This window comes from Vicugna pacos, chromosome 34, assembly GCF_048564905.1.
Source record: "Vicugna pacos chromosome 34, VicPac4, whole genome shotgun sequence".
Lineage (NCBI taxonomy): Eukaryota > Metazoa > Chordata > Mammalia > Artiodactyla > Camelidae > Vicugna > Vicugna pacos.
In genome coordinates, this window is record NC_133020.1 from 4,344,045 (window position 1) to 4,367,500 (window position 23,456).

The window sequence follows — 23,456 nt, forward strand, 5'->3', positions numbered from 1 at the left end:
TACATTTATTATCACCAAAGGAAGCAGCCCAGGTGCCCGTCGATGAATGAATGGAGAAATAAAATGTGGTCTATACATACTGCGGATTATTCAGGCTTAGAAAGGAAGGAAATTCTGACACATGCTACAACATGGAGGAACCTTGAGGATATCATGCTAAGTGAAATAAACCAGTCACAAAAAGACAAATACTGGATGATTCCATTTATATGAGATGTCCAGAGTAGTCAAGTTCATAGAAGTAGAAAGTAGAAGAGTAGCCGCCAGGGGCTGGGGGGAAGGAGAGTAAGGGGGAGGGGAAGTTGGGGAGAGCAGAAGTTGGGTAGTTATTGTTAAATGGCTGTAGAGTTTCAGTTTGACAAATGAAAAAGTTCTAGAGATTGGCTGCATAACAATGAATATACTTAAAAATATTAAACTGTACACATAAACTGATTAATATGGTAAATTTTATAAGTATTTTATCACAATTTTAAAAGATACAAATTGGCATAAGCTAAATGCCAAGCAAATGGTGCAGAAAAAATGATACAGTATCTCGAAACAAGAAGCAATTATGAGATATGCAACAAATTTGGTAAAGACTCTACACTTTTTCTTGAAAGAAAAATAAGAATCAAGTAAGCAGACAGGAGATGAGGGAAGGTATTACAACCAGGAACAATGGGAAGCAGACAGCGACACACATCACCTGGGAACACAATGTACATCACAGTCTGACTAGCACACAGGCTGCCAACAGAACAGCTGTGGAGTCAAGCTAGAGTAACGGCTCTGGAAGGGCAAGGAAAATGCTTGAAGGCAATTCTTCTTATTGAGTTGCTGTCACTGAAATGAAGTAATAATCATCACACTTTTATTGAGAGTAAACACAAGAGGGAAAAACAGAGACTGATAATTTTACATTTATTCTTCTCTCACTTCCATTCTCCAACTCCTATGATAATGGAAACGTAGAGACACATTTTATAAGTTAGATGCCACACATTAATGAGAGATGGGCCTAGAAATAATAATTTGTGTAAAGAACCAACATGCACATTTATTCTGACTGGCAATTTTTTAATTTCATTGTCAGTATTTCATATAAACCAGCGATTTTAAAAGGTCCCACTAGGGTAAATGATGCTAATGTTACAGTGAAATGCACACCCCACGGTACCTAGATTCGTTAGCAGTACTGAAGGCTATAAACGGACATTCTAAGAGACAGATTAATTGTCCTGGTTGCTATTATGAAATCCTCCTCCCACTAACCGCCAGCCCTGAAGCAGGATAATCACTAAGTCTATTACGCTCTTAACTGAACAAAATCATTTATCCTAACCCCAAGAATGAAAATTTCTATTCTCCCCCAAGCACTTTAAAAACTTAAACCAAATGTTTCTGAATAATCTTCTTGGATTTTAAGCTGTGGTTGAATTTGGTTAATAGTCATCTCTTTTAAAAATATTTTTCATAAAGATTACAGACAGCTAGAGTGTAGGTAGAAAGACAGACAAAAGGAGAAGATTGATCTACTGAAAAGAATGTGCGTTAGATCTCTTAAAGGTTCCTATCTTCTTTGGACTTTAGTGTGGAAATGATTAAATTAGTAAGTCAATCAGGTTGTTCATGTCACTCGTGTCAAAACAATTTCCAGATACCGGAATCAGAGGCGGACTTCGCCAGAGGAAGACAAACTATCTTCTACGAAGGAGGAGGACTGCCTTGGCTAAGCATATACCTACCATGCCTTTAACCTTCATGCTTGGCTGGACCTGCAAGTCAGTAAGGAAATCCAAAGAGTGCTTTCTTCAAATCTGATTTTTTTCTTTCTTCACAGGAGTGAGGAGGAGGCTGTGTGTGTGTGTGTGTGTGTGTGTGTGTGTGTGTGTGTGTGTGTACTAGAAAGCTTGTTCTTTAATCCATTAGGCTTTGAAGATGTGATCTATAGATAGATAGATAGATAGATAGATAGATAGATAGATAGATAGATAGATAGATAAATAGATAGATAGATTCATTCTTGGAGACAGGAAATAGATAAACTGCCCACAATACACAATTCTTTAATACACTGCCTAAGGAACTACAGAAAAACACACACTCTTCCTGCTTTCACACAAAGTGAAGTAGAATCTAGCTTCAACTTCCACTCTGCTGAAACCATTTCCTTAAAAGACACTTAGGACCATCTGCGGGTTTTCTCAGTCTCACATCTCATTGGCCTCTACAGCCTCTGACACCTGTGACCAGAACAACTTTGAAATGTTCTCCTCCTGCTGTGTTACACTAGCCCACACTCTCCTTATCTCCTGTCTCTTTTTTTCCTTCTGTTCTCTGAACACAGACGTCCAGATTTCTCTACTTAACCCTATTCTCTCTACATGCTGTTTCCCCCAGTGATCTCCTTACAACTTCAACTGTCATACCAATGCAAAAACTCCCAAATCAAGAACTCAAGCCAATCTTTCTCCTGAACTCAAGGTACTTTAAATACACATGTCTACCTCAAATTCATTAAGGCCTTATACTGTTCCAAATCAACTCTTTTAAATTCTCTATCTCTGTTCATGGTAATATCATTCTTTCAGAAACAAGGCTTGAAACCTTAAAAATCAATTTTGATCCCTCCTTCCCCCTCACATCCACTCAGTCAGACAGTCCTGCTGATGCTTTTTACAAAAAGCAATTACTAAAAAAACAGCTCATACAACTTAATAATAAAAAAAAACAAACCGCAATCTAAAAATGGGCAGAAGACCTAAACAAGCAATTTTCCAATGAAGACATACAAATGGCCAATAGGCACATGAAAAAATGCTCAATATCACTAATTATCAGAGAAATGTAAATCAAAATTACAATGCAGTACTACCTCACACCAGTCAGAATGGCCATCATTAAAAAGTCCACAAATGATAAATGCTGGAGAGACTGTGGAGAAAAGGGAACCCTCCTACACTGCTGGTGGGAATGCAGTTTGGTGCAGCCACTATGGAAAACAGTATGGAGATTCCTCAAAAGACTAGGAATAGACTTACCATATGATCCAGCAATCCCACTCCTGGGCACATATCCAGAGCGAACCTTAATTCAAAAAGATACATGGACCCCAATGGTCACAGCAGCACTATTTACGATAGCCAAGATATGGATACAACCTAAAATTCCATCGACAGATGACTGGATAAAGAAGCTGGTACATTTATACAATGGAGTACTACTCAGCCATATAAAAGAATAAAATAATGTAATTTGCAGCAACATGGATGGACCTGGAGAATGTAATTCTAAGTGAAGTAAGCCAGAAAGAGAAGAAAAATACCAAATGATATCACATGTATGTGGAATCTTTAAAAAAAAAAAAAAAGAAGACAAACAAACTTCTTTATAAAACAGAAACAGACTCACAGACATAGAAAACAAACTTATGGTTACCAGGGGGAGAAGGAGGTAGGAAGGGATAAATTGGGAGTTCGAGATTAAAAGATACTAACTAATATATATAAAATAGGTAAGTAATAAGTTCATACTACATAGCACAGGGAACTATATTCAATAAGTTGTAGTAACTTATGGTGAAAATGAATACATGTATGTGCATGTGTGACTGAAGCATTGTGCTGTACACCAGAAATTGACACAACACTGTAAACTGACTATATTCAATAAATACATATATATATACAAAAAAGAAAAGAATCTGAAAAGAAAATATATATATGTATATATATGTACAACTGAATTGCTTTGCTGTACACCTGAAACTAGCACTGTAAATCAACTACACTTCAATTAAAAAATTTTTTAACTTAAAAATAAATAAATAAATAAAAATAAAATCGGCTTTCAGAGTCTCAAAAAAATCACTGGGGAAAAAAAAAAGATAGAATTTAAAAGTCTAGATTTCATTCCTAAGCATATTCGTGTGTATCAAACTCCAAAACTTTTATAAACCATCATTTCATCAACTGTACAATAGGAATACTGTAGGTGCCCTACGTACTTTATAATAAACAAACACATGACAGCACGCTGAAAATTCTAAACCAGCACATATGTATCATTATCTCAATGCTTCCTATTGACGCCCATTGTCACCCTAGCCTAGTCATTTATTCAGTCACTTATTCATACATTCATTTTTTTTAAATTATTCCTTCTAAAAAAATTTACTGAGGGGCAATGTAAGTGTTCAGCACTTAAGTCACAACAATAGGACAAAAAGACATAGTGCCTAACCTTACAAAACTTAGAGTCCATCATGAAAGTTAGGAAATACATGCAGGTAGATATGGGAGGGTTCTCTGGAAAGGCTTCCCAGAAAAAGAAATATTAATAAAAGAAACAGCACATGAAACAAACAGGAGTTAGTATGGTGAGGGAGGAGGAGAAAGTGGCAGTGGGAAGCAAGGTGAGAAATTCTAGGCAAAGAAGCAGCATGGATAAAGCCCTTCAACAAGGATGAGCATCCTAGCTATTCCATCGTCTTTCCCACATTTGCATCTCTATTCTATGCATTTTTCTACCTTCAAAATCTTCCCCTGTTCTCCCATTTCTGCCCAATGAAATTACATGCATCCTTTAAAGCCTAGATCAACGATATGTACCCAGCTTCAAGGATCATACTTGACTCAGACCAGGCATGAAATAACATTTGCTAAATGAATGGCTGATGAAATCATCATTCTTCCCAAATCACAAATCTGCTTCATATTACACATATGTATGTGCCTGCTGTGTCTTCCCTTGAAGTAAAGGACATACCCCCATGGTGCTTAATGCATAATGAGCACTGGAAAAATATTTGTAGGATGAAAAATTCCAACAATCCAAGATGAGGCAGAGCTGTTAAGAATGATATTTTCATCTTCTACTGCTGACTGTATAATGATTTGCAGAACAAAAAGTCTAGGGAATTCAAAATATTATTTAGACATTAATTATACTAATATTGAATATTAGGTCTTCCACAAAATATCTCTCAATAATGGAATGTACTTTTCTATTTAATTTCCTAGATGGCTTAATTCTTAATACTTTGGAATAATTTTCCTGCAAAATACTTCTAAATTTAAATATTGGTGGACATGACAAACCATTTTTAGAATATTAAGAAGAAGGAGTCTTAAATTAATGAACTGGACACTCTAAAAAAATTACTTGGCAGCTCAGCTTCCTAAAACTAAGACAAACTCGGAAATGTAAATTGTACTTTAACTTCATTTATTGTTCATGATATCATTTTTGGAATCATGCCTCAAGCCACCACTGCAGAAATTGTTATGCAATTCATAATTTGTTATTAAAAAAACGAGGTTAAAACTGGGTCATTCCAATTTTCAGATCAAAGATGGCAAAGCGCAAACGTAGAAACGGGTTTTCAAAGAAAAGTTTAAAAATGTTAAATAAGGAAAAAACAAAAAGATTCCTAGTTACTCTGTAGCAGTACCTGTAGGAAAAGCAGCCCAAGGAATAGCCGGAGATGTAGTTTGGGTTTCACCGTTTCCACCATCAAAAATCTCTGCTGCCTGTAAAACAAACGCAAAATTATTTTAGAAAATCTGAAAAGCAGAAATGCTTTAAAGCAATGAAGTTTCCCAGTTCTATAAGCATATTCTCTGTAATACCCCACACGTTTTCAAATTTCCTGCGAAAACTCAATTGCTTTTCAGTCTTCAGCCGCCCCCCCGCTACCAGTCACTACCCCCAGTACGTGTGCTCTATTGTCTTTAAGTAAAAGTTTTCCTCCTACTCCAATATATCTCCTGTTAACGATATTTTTATTTTATATATCTTCAATTACATTTTCATTTGTGAACTTTATTTCTAAGTACTCTAAAGTAACTGCACTTATTTTACTACATTTATCATTTTTCTTCAAAAGTCCAAAAATCTTGAGACTCAATCTTTTTTCATTAACTATCAGAAGACCTAAAAAGAGATCTAAAGAAACAGGATTCATCCATGTTCTTAAATAATCTACAAGCTGGACTTGCTTGCATTCAACAGTCAGAGAATTCCTAAAGCTGACACTTAAAATTAACAAGCCCTCCTATTAAACAGTTTGAAAACTACAAGACAGTCAATTACTGTGTTGAGTTTATAAGCATGAGTGCAGAGTTTTCTGTCTCTTAAGTGTCCAGGTCACAGCAAAATTATTACTGAAAAATAGAGCCAGAGTTTCAGTTTGCATTCTGCATTGAGTTGCCAGCCAGGAGAAGGCAACAGGGGCAATCTGCCCCAGGAACTAAGTGACACAGGGTATAACAGCCACTCTCTACAAACTATGAAAAATAAACATGGTTTCTATAACCAAGGACAGAGACCTTCCATATTTCTACAACAGGATGTGGAAAGAAAGAAACCTAACAACCATAATTAAGTTGGAATGGTTGGTTGACACTGTAACTACATAATATTAAAAGGAATAGATCCATTGACTATGCACCGAAGTATAATTGCTGCTCTAAGTAACACTACCTACTCTACTTCTTTCTCTGCTATAATAAGTCAAGCATGGTTGAAATAAAGGAGACTACACTGAGTTTTAATTTTCAAATAACTGACAACTTCTAAACAATCCACTAAGATGATATCTGAAATACATTATTTTCCTCTAAATGAAAGGAATTCTAACAAAATTTTAAATGTTACTTATATCAGTAACATAAGATTCAGTCATCCAACAAAACCCAAAATATTGAAGCAAATGCAGAACACAATACAAATATGCTAAATTAAAAAGTTTTAAGTGAAACGTAGAAAACAGGTAAGTTCACATTCTAAATATCTCCATATTAACAGATATTAAAGGTCAACAAATGAAAAAAATAATTCTAAACTAAAAGAAGCCCCCATCATTCTTTCATGACATTCAGAACACTGAATATACTTTTTTACCCTATTAATGTCATGATTATAGTCCCCCTTTGTAACAATCTCCTTTTTACCAAATTACAAACTAGATGTAAATCTTCCTTTGAAAAAAAAGAAAAGAAAAAAATCACAGAGCTCACTTGATGGCAGTTCCAGGACTTGAGCTCAGGCAAGTATGACCGACTCCTAATCCAGAGATTTTCCTGCAAGACTACACTGGCTCCATAAAAATAACTGGGTTACAAAATATTTCAATAAAATGAACACACACTGACAAGGATTAAGGAAAAGACAGTGCTTCTTCAAGCTAACAATTTCCACTTACAAAAGCATCCAACTAAAACCTGAGAGAATAATCTAACAACACAACATACTAATTAGCTCTATAAGCCACCCAAAGGCTAGATGTAGTTAATATACTAAATCAACTCATTACAGGTGTAAACATGAAAATATGTGACAGATCTTCAATATTCATCCCTCATCTCACAAGTATTTCCAAACAGACATGCACATCCCAGCAAAATCATCTGCTGACAATTCCTAAAGCCTCTTCTTCAGTGCTTCCACTAGTAGCACTTGGGTTAAACCAAGTTCTGTGGGCACAACCAAATGTTCAATAGCAATAAAGTAGTTTTAACTTTCAGAGAGGGTATGTTTTAATTTTTGTTGATTTCGGTTTTTTTATTCCAGAGTTACATTCAAAAGGATCAAGAAAAGATCATGAACGCCAATGATAAATAATACATTTAGTATATACTCCATTATAATCCCACAGAGATAAAACAATTACATAAGCAAAATAAGGTAAATAATAGCACACACCTCAAAACCACCAAAATCATCATCATCCATTCTTCAAGGGCACCTGAAAAATATCAGAAGACATTGAAATAAGCCCACACCCCACACAGTTATTTATGTCAAAACACTTCTCTGACTTAAATGTATATACATTTTGATTTGTAAATTAGAACAATTTCACTTTTGTTAAAAAAAAAAACTTATTTTAACTATACGCGTATGCATTTTTTTAACACAAAAAGACTAAGTTTGGGGGACAAAATTAGCCATGCTGGTAAAATTAACAATTTTTGTGACTTTTTCAGCAACCATGTATTTTGCCATTTTATGTTGAGACGCCAGGAGTGGAAAAATATTCTTTTACATTTTAATTTGCTTTTCCCAAATTGGCACTAGGGCTCAATTCAATAATGCTTCCTGCTTTTTGCATCTATTCCTCAGTTGTCTGGCAACAGCAGCACAGACTCCAGCTAAGAACAGAACTGTGGTGAATTTTTGGAAATCTGTCCCCCACCACAAAGGTTCTTCCCTCAGTTTCATGGCCGAGGTTGATTTAGATTTTCAAAATTGATCAGCATTTTTGAGCTGTGGCCACAACTTCTGGAGCATTTTGATATGTGTATTTTTAGCTGAAACTGCTTTGCACTTTTGGAAAAATGTGGAGCAAGTTACTAGGCTGATCAAGATAAATCAAGTCATGTATTCATGGGAGGCCAGGGAAGAGAAAAACACAAGCGAACACCCACAATTCCTTTCTTCTTTACCCTTACAAACCATGTGAGAGAGACAGTCACCAGGATGATACATCCTTTATTTTGTCCAAGACACGTATCATAACAATCAAAGGATAAGAAGAATAAAAAGAAGACGCTTTTATCTAACAAACCACAAAGTAACTAAAACACTTGGAAAGGTAAAACAAGTAACAGGTGATAGATATCAAAATAAAAAATAAATTCACAATAAACTGTGAATCAGTAGCTGGAAGTGATACTCTGGTCAATAACTGGTTTCCTTTTCTATCTTTCAAAAGTGATCATATTTAAATATTAATTACAGTTTCCTTGACTCAGTAATACAAGATGGACTTTGATTGTAGAAAAATAATCTTCTCCAACTTCTTAAAAAAAAACAGCTAAGCAAATTAAACCATATGCTAAGCAGTAATTCTAAAGGTATTTTTCTAAGGTGTTTTGCTTTGAATGGTAAAGCAGTAGTCATCTACAGCCATTGTTTGCCTTGTCAAATTAATACTAATGTCTTCAAAAATATAACTCAAAAATATAGAAGAATAAACAACAAAAACTACCTCGAGGACTGTTTTGTTTTAATTGGCAAAGAAACTTTATCTTCACAGAAACTTAGTAGGTAATGACACTAAAAGGAATATATGTAGACAGAAATACATTATGAAAAGGGACGACATTAAATTAACCAGAATATGACACCAGTATTGTCATCATTATCCACAATTTAACAATCTGTTGAAAAATTTTTAAAAGATGTATTTCTCCAAAAATCAAAGCTAGGCAAGTGATCTACATACAGCACTTAAAAATATAAACCAGACTTCCAGAAAATTCTGACGGTGGTTAGTTTGAAATGGAATTCACATTAATTTTGTGTTGCAAGCAAACAGAAATCTGTATGTGATTATATTTTTCATGAAGAAATTATGAAATGAGTGATATGGATACGAAGAATTAACCAAGTCAAACTATAAACACCAAGTTTGTCTTTTTCACATGTGTCCCACGAATCTCAGGAGACAAAAGATATTTTTAGCATCTATAAACACTGTACCCAAATAATATGGTTTCAAAAGAACGGAATTTTTAGAGTAATGCTTCTATGTGTTTCCGTAAGTCAAACCCCAATAAATTATTTGCAAGGTGCCAGACAATTTGAAAACAAAAATAAATACCTATTTCTAACAATCATTTCAGCTTGTTGCCTGTGGTAATGAACCGAATACCATCAGTTCCCTCAGCGATGATTTAGCTCTGTAAAGGAACATTATGAGTGACCACTGATGTTCTTCTATACCCCAGCCATTATTGCATATTAAAATGCAGATGAGAGTCTTCCTCTGTTTTCAAAGAAATATTAATTTATCTTAAAATACAAATATGTCCTGAGTTTTTTAAAAACGCAGAGAAGTAAACATTGTCATTTTAAAGCAATAACTTTTCTCTGAATAATTTCATTGCAAATTCTGCAATAGTTTCTGTTTCCTTTTGAACATTTTGAAGAGCAGGAAGAAGAAAAATTAACAGCATTTTATAAAATCCAAAAACTAAAAATTCGTTTTTAAAATAAAAGATTACAAGTGTGGGCTTTTTTACGGATTCAGCTAGTCAGATACATTTAAAACAGTTTTATCTAAAGTGCATTTATAAACCTTTTAGACCATTCCTAGCACCTAACATTATATCCCATTAAACTACAAACAGAACAGAGCAACACCAACTATATCTATCACCTAACTTACAGAATCAGGAGCCTGGCCAACAAATTGACAGATCACGTGGTTCATTCTTTTGTGTCATGGCAGAAGAGCTGCTTACTTTGTTATGGTAAGGTATCTATGCTGAATGATTTCATAATACCTAGGTTTAACGACTCTCAGACTTCTTTATATCTGAATTTAATCCCTTTTGTTGAATTATTATTTTAATTCCCTCCTTCACTATCCCCAGTATTTAATATCTTGTGGCTATTTCACAAGAAAAACACATACACACAACACTTAATGTAACATTTTTATTGAACAACTCTGTGGAAGAGATCACTCAAGGTCCTCAAGGAGTTATGGTCTGGTGTGGAGGGGAGGGCAGAGTGTAAGAAAAACATGCAGATATAACTAATACAAGATATAAAAGGGCCTTAAGAAAGAAGGAAAAAGCATCCAAGGTGGGAGAAAAAGGTTTTCAGACAGTGATAAGTCTAGCTGGGCCACCATGAAATGCTTCAGGTAAAAGGAGACATCTGAGATCTATTTCAACAGACCTAGCAGAGACTTTAAGTGGAACATTTAAAACATGCATTTTATTCAAGTCTTTTTCAAAATCTTTTCCTAAAAGATATCAAGCAAAGATTTGATTGCTCCCACGTAAACACAGAGTCAAAGAGAATGTAAAATGAGAAAACTGCAAAAAAAAAAAAAAAATTGAAAGCAAGTACAAGGAAGATGAACTTGACACTACCAGTGGGGAAAACGAGAATCAATCATGTTTACATCACAGAAACCACAAGACTCAAGAGTGGGCAGCACTGAAAGTCGGTAAAGATGAGACTCAAAATAAGGGTCACAGATAAAGCCCATACCCCCTCCCAGAATCTGTACAACTGGGCAGTTTACAATTCTTCAACACAGAAGACTGACGGCTTATTCCTTAGGGTAAGAATCTCTGGACTGGAAGACCAGAGACAGGTGGACTAAGTCGAAGTTGTATTAGATTTTGAGACCCATCCCCAGGCTTCATTCACCACCCGGCAACCAAGCTACCAGCAGCTGGGCTTCAGCCTCTGCACAGCAGAGTCCAAGATCCTTCTCTGTTGAATCTAATCAACCCATGAAGAATGAACTTCATCAGATGTTCCACAAAGAAACAGCTGACTCAGGGAACACGGCTTTGACAAACACTACCCACAGGCAAAGAATTTCCAATTTGCTCCTGATTTTGGTAAGAGACAAAATAGTATAAAGGTTAAAAAAAGGGACTGTGGAGTCAGGCTGCCTGGATCTATCAAATCAAGTAGTAGCAATAATCAAGTAGTAAAATCAAGAAGTAGCAATAAAAAACATGTTATTTAGAGATACACAGGTCAACACTAAAAGAATCAGCTAACATCTTGCTTCTAGATAGCAAGAAACGGAGAGGCTGGAAAAGAAGAGAGGACATTGGGAGATGGCTATGTGTCGTAACTTTAAACTGTGGGCACACATAACTGATTTTTTTAAATAATACCATAAAAAAAATCATGGCACAATGATCCAAGTACCTATTATTTCCATCAAAATACTACTGTGGGGAAAAAAAAAAAAACTCAAGGCAAGTTTTTTTCCCCAAAACTAACTATAAAAGTATGCTTAAAATATATTAAATTATCATTTAACCAGTGAATAAGTTAAAATGTTTCATGTTAGTCTCCGTTATAACATTTTCCCGTATCACAAGTACTTATGCAAAGGGTAAAAATGCATCTCATACACCAAAGCTGCTCAAAACAAAACCAAATGCAAAAAACACCAAATAGAGAAAAAGACAACCTAAGTAACTAACTTCAGAAAATATGATCTCTGGAGATTACCCAGATTATTCAATCATCTCAAAGTGCCCTACCAGTTAACACTGTCCACTCAGCGTTCAGTTCAATCTCTCTCCCATCTGGAAAACTACTGGCTGACCAACATCCTCATCACAATATTTTTCCACTTAATACTGTTCCATGCCATGCTTCCTAGAAGCAACAGACAAATGATTTTTTTTCAGACGGCCCAAAGGAAAATAAACTGTTAAGAAGAAACACAACAAAGGAAATACAAACACAGACAGACACACACATACGCATACCGCCCCTTCTTAGTTAAGGTTAAAAATGGAACTAAAGGGAAGTGTCTAACCATATAAAAACAGAGTTTCAAGCTTATCTCTTCAAGGAAATTATCTGTTTACCTGAATTTCCATAAGCTCTTCCAAGCTAGTGTAGGGGTCATTTCTTAACCTTTTGTTTACTCCTAAGCACCTTGAACTGTGCAGTTCCTTGCACACAGTAGGAGCTCAAAAAAGTTTCAAATCAGTGCTTTTGTAATAAATGACTGAATGAAAGCAAATGAGTTGCAAATAGTTCCCACATAACTTCCCTTTTCCTCTTATTTCTCCAAGTAAAATACATTGGAGTTTGAGCAGTAGAAAATCAAGCTGCCAGCACTCCATAATAAGGCACAAGTTTGAAGGCCTGCAACTTAAAAGAAATTACAGTGCCAACCTCCACTCTTCTATCCAATTACTATGGCAGCTAATGATAATTTTGAAATGTCCTGTATGAAACCAAATTAAAGAAATATTGCCATACCATAAATACTACGACCAATGGCAAAACATTATCACAACTTAAAAAAAAAAAAACTGAGATACATATTTACTACCTGAAAAACACTCTATTTATAAGTGATCAGATAGGATAAAACATCCCATCAAGTAATAATTCTAACTAAACATTTTCCTTTATATAATTTTCATCTGTGCTATCAATTAAGTCTTTGTGTTTACCAGCCCTGATTCCAAAAACGTATGTGTCCCAGCAGATGAGAAAAAAAAAATTGCAAAGCGCTTTGATTCTCCAAACCCTTATCTACTTTCCAACTTCTCTGGCTAACTCTTCTACCTCCTCCTACTCCTTAATAGCAATCTTTCCCTCAGCTGATGGACTTCTGATTCTATCTCACTGTCATAATCTTAATGTTCTGCCCAGATTTTCCAGAGTTAACCACCTCACTGGGGCAGTCACATATTCCCAACCAAACAATATTTTCATATGTCAATTCAAAATTCTCAACTCTGTGAATTACACTCCTTCCATCAGGCAATATCTCAACCCTCCCATGAATGCTAAGGGGTATATACATCACCTTTCTCACATTTTAAAAGAGGACACAGACCTTCTCTGGATAGAAGGAAACGAGATTAAAGAAATACTGTAGTCCCTTTCTCTACCTTCTTTACTTCTAAGAAGACAAAATAAGAAGAATAATGATGAGATCAGGACAACCATAGATTCTCTATTGCGTGAGAGGGATGTATACAGGCCAGCATGCATGTATGGCACAAGCTCCTGGGGTTCCCCGCTGGGAACTCTGTGCCAATAAACAACATAATCTTCCTCTTGTCCAGCTCCCAGGAGAGAAGCTCACCAGAGAGAAAACCTCATTTCAGCCTCAGCACAAGCCGCATTTACATTAAACTCTTAACAACAAACAGACCCACTTTTCTGATTCCTACGACTCTTGGTTCTGTTTCTCAATAGCTTCAGAATCTGGAATGGTTACAAGGCAACAGCTCCCCCCAAGAACCACCAACAATATCGAATGGCCTGGCTTCTGCTGAGAACTGTCAAGGAATTCACTATAAAATTCATGTTTCCCGTCTTCATTTTTTCTCTAATTAAGCCTCTTTCCTTCATTCTCCGGAAGCTATTTCGCAGATTGTCAGCTCTCCTCAAACATCCAACCTGTCTACTCCTTTCAGTTATCAAAGTGCATGACTCAGCCTCCTCCTGAACAGAGAAAATGGAAGGTATTTTAAGAGACAGCCCTTAACTTTTTTCTACCAAAACTATAGTTACCAGCATCTGTACCCAACTATTCCATTTCATCCCGCTCACAAGGAGAGAGGAATCCCTCCCACTTAAGGCTAATTCCTCCATCTGTGCTCTGAGACCTGGCTCTCTCAACTATTTATTCCCTTTCTTAATTAAATATTCAACTTTCCCCACATCTTTGGCTCCTTTCTATTAACACTGAAATATGCTCTAGGTTCTACATCTTTAAAAATGAAACAAAACAAAAACAAAAGCAAAACCATCCTCAACTACACATTCTTCTCTAAACCACAGCCCTCTCCTTTTCACAACTCAACATCAGAGATGCTCTATTCTTACAGCCCATGCCTGCAACCAATTACCTCCTTTTCACTAAATGCAAAAAGACACTTTCAATTCCTTGTCTTATTTGAAGCCTAACAGCATTTGACCAGTCTTTCCTTCTCAAAACACTCTCAATCCGTGGTTTGCAAAACACCCATACTTCTTCCCTCTTGCTTCCTGTTTCTCTGACTGCTTCTTCCCAATCTCCCTTCCAGGTTCTTCTTCTATCTACCCTCTAAATGTTGGTGTTCTAAGCACTCCATTCTAGCCCTTCTTCCTATCTCACTTTAAATAAACTCTCTAGATTACCTCATTCATTCCTTTAGATTTACTTACAAACAAGCTAAGAAATCTCTAGTTTAGATCTATCTCCTGACTTTCAGATCCATAAACCCACCAGACCACTGAACAGTTTCTCTTTCAATCTAACAGGCACCTCACATTCAATGCAGTCAAAATGGAACTCAAGTTCTCTCCCATCAGCCTCAAACGGACTCTTCCTCCAGGATTTCCTCACCCAGTGATTGGTACTTCCAGCTACAACACAGCTGGCCAAGACAAAAACCTGGAGTCATCTTTGTCTCCTTCTCTCACTCCATACATCCAATCAGTCACCAAATCCCATGTCCTAAATACCTCTAGAATGCATCTACTCTGCTCAATCACCAATACTTTCAAGACTTTCATCCTAGTTAAGGCCACCTTTATCTTTCATTGGGTTCATAGTATCTGCCTTCTAATAGTTCTCTGCTTCCAGTTTGTTCCTTTCTATTATATTTTCCACTCTGCCACCCAAGTGATCCTTCTAAATACTCATTTATTTACAGCTTTCAATGCCTTCTCATCTAGTTTTTGGATGAAGTCAAAATTCTTAACACGAATCAATGAATCTTTGTAACCTAGCTGTTGCTACCATCCTCATCTGTAGCACATCCATATTGTACAATCACTGTTATTACTGCATTATAAGATCCTCTAAATATATTATTCTATGGCTAAAATAAACTTCCCTTCTTCTTCTCAAAGGACTTTCTATTCTAAATCTGTTATTTTCAGTTAATAGTATTATCATTCTTTAATTTACCCAGAATGCAAAAACTAGGTGTTGCCTTTCAACCTCCACTCTGCACCGCAGCCAGGTATATCATTCAATCCTGTCTTATTTTCCTCATTCTTTTACTTTCTCCCCTGGTGACCATGCTTGTGATTTAAATATCTATCACTGTTTCTGGAAAACTACCAGAACTTACTTCCAGTCACTCTCCAATCCATTCATCACACTGGGTAACTCTTTCTAAAACTAGTAAGTTTTAAACTCTAAACTATCATCATGTCAATCTCAACTCCAAATCTTTCCAAACAAGAGTGACAAATCCAGGCTTCTATGAGACGTGAACTTTGAAGCTTCATCATGTAAGCAAAGGAAACACGAATACAAAGTTATGAAATGCACTGGCACTAATAATTAGAAGGAAAAATATGCCCTGTAAAAAGCCTACAATATTAGAGCAATATTAAGCGGGCACTCTATACAACGAACAACAGGGAAAAGTGTCAGATAACACAGTAGAATCAGTGTTGACAACTCTAAAAAGTGCAGAAGATCACAAATTTAATGTTACTTCATATCTTTCATGGTGTTATATGCTCTTGTCTACATTTTTTTTTCTATTCACTGTGAAGTCTGTAGGACAGATATATCTAATAATCTCATTTATCTGGAACATGGCTCTTCTGATACAATAAGCATAAAACTCTTGGGTAGATAAGAGGGAAATTATAAACTCAGTGTCTCAGTGTTCAGATACTTTTATCAAAGACAGCTTTAAACTCTTGTTGAAAATTTCTTTACTCTTCTCCTAGACATAATTAGAGGTCCCTAACACCTCTCTGACCTAATCTGCATCTCCCCTTGACTCACTTTGTTCTTGCTACATAGCCTCCCTATCGATCATACTCCTGCCTCAAGACATCTGGGTTTGTTTTTTTTAATTGTTTATTTTGCTTTCTTAAATAAAATTAGGATACGAAAACCTACCAACCAGCATAAAACTAAAGACCTTAACAATAAATTACATATAACCCCTTCTTGGACCTCTCCAGACTCACAATCCTAAATTTATTTGTTATCATTTCTTTGCTTTCAAATTAATAAAGTTTCATTTCATCTATATCTACTACCAAAAAGCATATTATTTTTATTTTAGCTATTTTTAAAGAGTATTCCATGACATACGTTTGGGGGGCTTAACTTTTTCACATAACATTATGTTGCTAATATTATTTTAGCTGCCATTTATCGTTTTGACTTCTATAATACACTTTCCTGTCAAGAGACGTTTGGATGGCTTACAATATTTTGTTACTGAAAACAGAACTGCATGAACATTTTCCAACATGTCTACTTTTGTATACACACAGAATTTCTTTTGAGTACATGCCTGTAAGGAAAATCACTGGGTTATAAGGTTTGCTATGTTTAGCTTCACAGGATCATGAAAAACTATTTTCCAAAATGGCTGCTCAAATTGCTGTGAGAATAACATACAAAAGTATTGTGAATCCTAACCCTTTCCAACATTTGGTTTTAAATGGTGTCTCACTGTGTACTTAATTTGATTTCCCCAATCATTAACAAAGTTGATATCTCTTCCTATGATTATTAATCATATACAGTTTCTCTTTTGTCAAATACTTATGTCTTTCATTATTTTTTCATTATTTTTCTGTTGCTTGTGCTTTTTGATTTGTAATTTTCCTTCATGCTAATCCCTGTCAGCTGTGTATATTGTAAACATCTAGTTTACAATCTCTTTTTCACTTTCTTTAAGGCAACTTTTGATGAACAAAAATTCTTAATGTTACTTGTATCAATTATTCTTTAACAGTAACTCATCAGTTTGTAGCCTTATCTCTTAAATTCTTTCCTATCTCTAGGTTTAAAAAGATACAACATTTGTATTTTATCCAAATAAAATAAAATTTCCCTAACACCATATACAAAAATAAATTCAAAATGGCTGACGCGAGGTGATATTTCATTGTAGTTTTGATCTGCATTTCTCTGACAATTAGCGATGCTGAGCATAATGACCTAAATGTAAGACCAGATACTACAAAACTCCTAGAGGAAAATATAGGCAGAATATTCTCAGACATAAATCACAATAATATATTTTTTGAACCAGCTCCTGGAGTAATGGAAATAAAAGTAAAAATAAACAAACAGGATCTAATTAAACTTAAAAGCTTTTTGCACAGCTAAGGGTATCATCAACAAAACAAAAAGACAACCTACAGAATGGGAGAAAATATTTGCAAATAATGTAACCAACAAAGGACTAATTTCCAAAATATACAAACAGCTCATACACCTTAATATCAAAGAAACAAGCAACCCAATCCAAAAATGGGCAGAAGATCTAAATAAACAATTCTCCAATAAAGACATACAAATGGCCAACAGACACATGAAAAATGCTCTGCATCGCCAATTGTCAGAGAAATGCAGATCAAAACTACAATGAGGTATCACCTCGCACCAGTCAGAATGGCCAACATTAAAAAGTCTACAAATGATGCTGGAGAGGGTGTGGAGAAAAGGGAACCCTCCTACACTGTTAGTGGGAGTGTATACTGGTGCAGCCATTATGGAGGACAGTACGGAGGTTCCGTAAAAAACTAAAAACAGACTTACCAAGTAATTCAGCAATCCCAATCCTGGGCATATACCTGGAGAAAAATAAAATTCAAAAACACACATGCACCCCAATGTTCAAAGCAGCACTGTTTACAACAGCCAAGACATGGAAACAACTCAAATGTCCATCAACAGATAAGTGGATAAAGAACATACATACACACACATATATACATACATACATACATTCATACAATGTAATACTACTCAGCCATAAAAAGGAATAAAATAATGCCATTTGCAGCAATACGGATGGACCTGGAGATCATTCTAAGTGAAGTGGGCCAGAAAGAGAAGGAAAAATACCATTTGATATCACTTACATGTGGAATCTAAAAGTAAAGGACACAAATGAACTAGTTATTATTTATAACTCAGATGACTGATTTTTTGAATATGCGTAAGCACATTTGCCTGTCCTTTATGATTGGATTACCGCATTCTGTTGATTCTTTTTTTGTGGCTGGCTTTATTTCTTTGATAACTATGTAAGTTTAAAAAGCTAAAGCTCTAATCTGTTCTTAGAAACAATGATCAGTACATACATGTAAACTAAAAAAAAATGTGCAGTATATTGTATATATGTATTTGCATGAAATATAATGGATATGTGCAGTCAAACTGAGAAAAAAAGTAAAATTTCACATTTGTCATTTAAGTACTTTATCTATCTGTAATTTAACTTTTGTATATGGTAGAACCAGAGATCCAATTTCTTTTTTTTCTTTTGTTGCCAATATGGGTAATTTTTCCAGTTACTTTTCTTGAATAGTAACTTCCTTCCTCACTAATCTGATACGCCATCTTTATCATATACGAAAATTCCATAAATGTGTGTCTGTTTCTGGCTATAGAATTGTTTCAGTAGAAATGAAGTATTTATGATACTAAGCCTTCCTGTCCATAAACATGGTATATCTTACTTACAAGACATGGTTAAGTATTATAATTTTCCCTGAAGTCTTGCATATCTCCTGATAGATTTACTCTTAAATACTGATATTCTATGATACATAAATACCTTCTTTTAAATTGTATTTTCTAGTTGTCTGTTGCTGTTATATAACAATAGAATTGACTTCTATATATTAATCTTACATCCATTCATATTTGCTAAACTCATATCTAATTATTTATCTATATTCTTTTGATTTTATATGTAAATGATCATATTGCCTCCAAATAACAAAAGTTTTATTTCTTCCTTTCTAATTCTTACTCTCAAATTCCTTTTTCTTATCTCACACCACTGGCTACATCCTCCGATACAATGCTAAGTACAAGAGGTAATGTGGTGATTTTATTTTTCAAAGATGGTATGAAAAATATCTCCCAATCCACATATTCTCCCAAAAATGAAACACTGATACTCCCTCTAATGAGATGTAAGGTCTCTGTCTTCTCCCTTTGAACCGCACAGATCATTATGACTTCCACAACCAATACAGTACCACAGAATTAACATGTGTGACTTCTCCAAGGTAGGTCATAAAAATGCAACTTCTGCCTTCTGTCCCTGTATTGCATGGACTAGGAACCTATCTACCATGTTGTGAGAAAAACCAAACCAGCCCACTTGGAGAGACCACATGGAGAAGCCACAAGCAAGTTCTCTAACTGACCACCTGAGTTCCCAGCCAACAACCAGAATCAAATCACCAGATATATGAAGATACTTCCAGATGACTTAGTCCCTAGCTATCAAGCCATTCCAGTGTTCAAGTCATCCAACAGGGACATTAGAAAGAGTGGAGCAGGAACAAACCTTTCTATTCTGCACTGTCCAAGTTCCTGACCTTCAGAATCCAAAAGCATTAAAAAAAAAAAGTTGTTTTAGGCAGTAAGTTTGGAATGATCTGTTATGCAGCAATAAAATAACTAGAATGAGGGATAGCATCCATTCCTATACCATTTCTGTTTTTAAAGAGAATTTTTTTAATATTTCCTCATTTTAAAAGATGTCTGCTGATGATTGTTGGGTTTCATTTTAATAGTACCAACAGGTTAAAGAATTTTCTTTTTTTCCTAATTAAGCATTCTAATCATGAATTTACATTGATTATCAATCAAATGCTTTCCTCATACCTATTGACATTATCATATGACTTTTCTCCTTTAATCTATTAATGTCATCATTTACATTTGTAGATCATATAATAAACCATTCTTGCATACCTGAAAAAACCAACTAGGTAATAGCATTTTTCTTCTTTTACATTGGTTTCAATCTGTTAATAACTTGTTTGAGATTTCTACATCTACACTCATGACTGAAATACATCTGTAATTGTCATTTCTTGTAATGCCTTCATCTGGTTTAGATATCAGGCTTATGCAGGGCTTTTAGAACTAGGAGGGGCAACATCTTCTTTTTCTATTAATTAAAATAGAGATTGCATCAGATTGGAATAAACTATTTCTTAAAATTTTGGTAGAAACTTGCTTAGCAAATCATCTGGGCTTGTTGCTTTCTTTGTGGGAAGATTCAATTTCTTATAATTATAGGATGATTCAGACTTTTAATTTCTTCCTCATTTTTTGTAAGTAATATTTTTCTAGAAATGTGTCTATTTCTTCTAAGTTTTTAAAAAACAGTTGGCATGTGGTTGTTAACAGTATTGTCATATTTTTATTGTGGTAAAATAAATATAACATAAAATTTACTATCTTAAACATGTTAAAGTGTACAGTTCAGTGGTATTAAGTACATTCACATTATTGTGAAGTTACCACCATCCAGCTTTTCATCTTGCAAAACTAAAGCTCTGTACCCATTAACTATAACTATAACTCCCCCTTCTCTCCCCTAGTCCCTGACAACCATCACTCTATTTTCTGTCTACATAATTTTGACTATTCTAAGTGCCTCACATAAGTGGAATAACACAGTACTTGTCTTTCTATGATTGGCTTATTTCACGTAGCAAAATGTCCTCAAAGTTCCTCCATGTTGTAGCATATTTCAGAATTTCCTTCCAAAACATAATGTTATGGTATTTTATGGTATGTTAAATATACACTTACAAATAACTAGCAATTGTACTTTTGGGCATTTTCCCCAAAGAAATGAAAACATGCCCACATAAAAATCTGTATATGGTTGTTCATAGCCTGTTTTTAATAGTCAAAAAATGGAAACAACCAAAATGTCCTAAAATAAGTGAACAGTTAATCAAATTGTGCCACATCTATACCATTGTAATGTTAGTCATCATTAAAAAGAAAAGAACTACTGATACATGCAACAAGTTGGATGGATCTCAGGGGCATTATACTGAATGAAATAAAAAAGCCAATCTCAAAAGGTCAAATACCCTGAGACTCTATTTACATAACACTCTCAGAATGACGAAATTGTAAATATGGAGAACAAATTAGTGGTTACTAGGGATTAGTGATGGTGGGGAAGGAAGTAGGACTGACTATAAAAGGGTAGCACAAGGAGATCTTATTGGTGAAGTAAGTGAAATACAGACTATTAAAAAAAAAAGACAATGAAACTAAGAGCTGGTTCTTGAAAAGATAAAATTGATAACCTTTAGACAAACTCATCAAGAAAAAAAAAAAAGAGGACCCAAATAAATAAAATCAGAAATGAAAGAAAAGCAGTTACAAGCAAGACCACAGAAATACAAAGAATAAGAGATAACTGCAAACAAGCATACACCAATAAAACGAACAACCAAGAGGAAATGGATAAATTCCTAGAAATGTAAAACCTCCAAGACTGAATCAGGAAGAAACAGAAAAAAATGAACAGATCAATTACCAGTGATGAAATTGGATACGTAATTTAAAAAAAAAATCCTCTCCCCCAAAAAAGCCCAGGATCAGACTGCTTCACAGGCGAATTCTATAAAACACTTTTTAAGTTAATATCTATCCTTCTCAAATTATTCCAAAGATTTGCAGAGGTCAGAATGCCTCTGAACTCAGTCTAGAAGACAAGCATCACCCTGATATGAAAATTAGACAAAGACATGACCTAAAAAAAAAAAAGAAAAGAAAACTATAAGCTAATATCACTGATGAACATAGATACAAAAACCATCAACAAAATATTAGCAAACTGAATTCAACAATATATTACAGAGACCACACAGTATGATCAAGTGGGATTTATCCCATGGGATCAAGAAGGTTTCAATATCCAGAAATCAATCAATGTGACAGATCACATCAACAAACTGAAGAATAAAAATCATATGCTTGTCTCAATAGACACACATACAAAAAAACCTTTCTGACAAAATTTAACATCCATTTATGATAAAAACTCTCAACAAAGTGGGATAGAGACAACATGTCCCAACAATAACAGAGGCCATATATGACAAATCCACAGCCAACATCATACTTAAACAGGGAAAAGATGAAAGCATGTCTTCTAAGATCAGGAAGAAGGCAAGAAGGCCCACTCTCTTAACTTTTATTCTACACAGAATTGCAAGTCTTAGCCACAGTCTTTTTCAGACAAGAAAAAGAAATAAAAGGAATCCAAATTGGAAAGGAAGAAGGAAAATTCACTGTTTGCAGATGACATAACACTATACATAGAAAATCCTAAAGATGCCACCAAAAAAACTACTAGAATTCATCAATGAATTTGGTAAAGTTTCAGCACACAAAGATAATATATAGAAATCTGCTGCATCATTATAATGCATGCATTAATAATGAATGATCATGCAACAGAAAATAAGAAACAATTCCATTTAAAATTACATCAAAAAGGATAAAATATCTATGAATAAATCTAACCAAGGAGGTAAAAGACCTGTACTTAGAAGAACTAAAAGACACTGAAAGAAACTGAAGTCGACACAAACATAGGAAAAGATATACCATATTCATGGATTGGAAGAATTAATATTGTTAAAATGACTGTACTACCTAAGGCAATCTATGGATTCAATGCAATCCTTATCAAGATACCAATAGCATCTTTTACAGAACTAGAAAAAAAATTCAAAAATTTGTATGGAAACACAAAAAAAACCTGAATAGCCAAATCAACCTTGAGAAAGAAGAACAAAGGTGAAAGTATCACACTACCTGATTTCAAATTATACTACAAAGCTACAGTAATCAAGACAGTATGATACAAGCATAAAAACAGGCACATAGACCAACAGAAAAGAATAGATAGCCCAGAAATAAATCCATGCTTATATGGTCAGCTAATCTACAACAAAGGAGGTCAAAATATACAATGAGACAGCCTCTTCAATAAATGGTGTTGGAAAAACTGGACCGCTAAATGCAAAAGAATCAAACTAGGTCACTTTCTTATACCATTTACAAAAATAAACTTAAAATAGATTAAAGATCTAAATGTAAGACCTGAAACCGCAAACTTCTAAAAGAAAACATAGGCAATAACTTCTTTGACATCAATCTTAGCAATGCTTTCTCCTCAGGCAAGAAACAAAAGTAAAAA

General features: G+C 34.8%; 1 protein-coding gene across 8 annotated transcripts in view; it reads right to left on the minus strand.

Annotated features, from left to right (window-relative positions):
- The window catches only part of CCDC91 (coiled-coil domain containing 91), a 225,084-nt gene that overhangs the window by 183,399 nt on the left and 18,229 nt on the right, over positions 1–23,456 (minus strand). For 3 of the 8 annotated variants that reach the window (XM_072954296.1, XM_072954295.1, XM_072954294.1), the window contains exons 2-3: positions 7,690–7,732; positions 5,438–5,516 (exon numbers count right to left, since the gene is read on the minus strand). In XM_072954296.1, the coding sequence (XP_072810397.1) occupies positions 5,438–5,516; positions 7,690–7,715 (105 nt within the window). In that variant the 5' untranslated portion in view covers positions 7,716–7,732. Of the gene's footprint in view, positions 1–5,437; positions 5,519–7,689; positions 7,733–23,456 lie in introns of those variants that run through there. The other 5 variants (XM_015235724.3, XM_015235723.3, XM_072954302.1 and 2 more) reach the window with 3 other exon arrangements.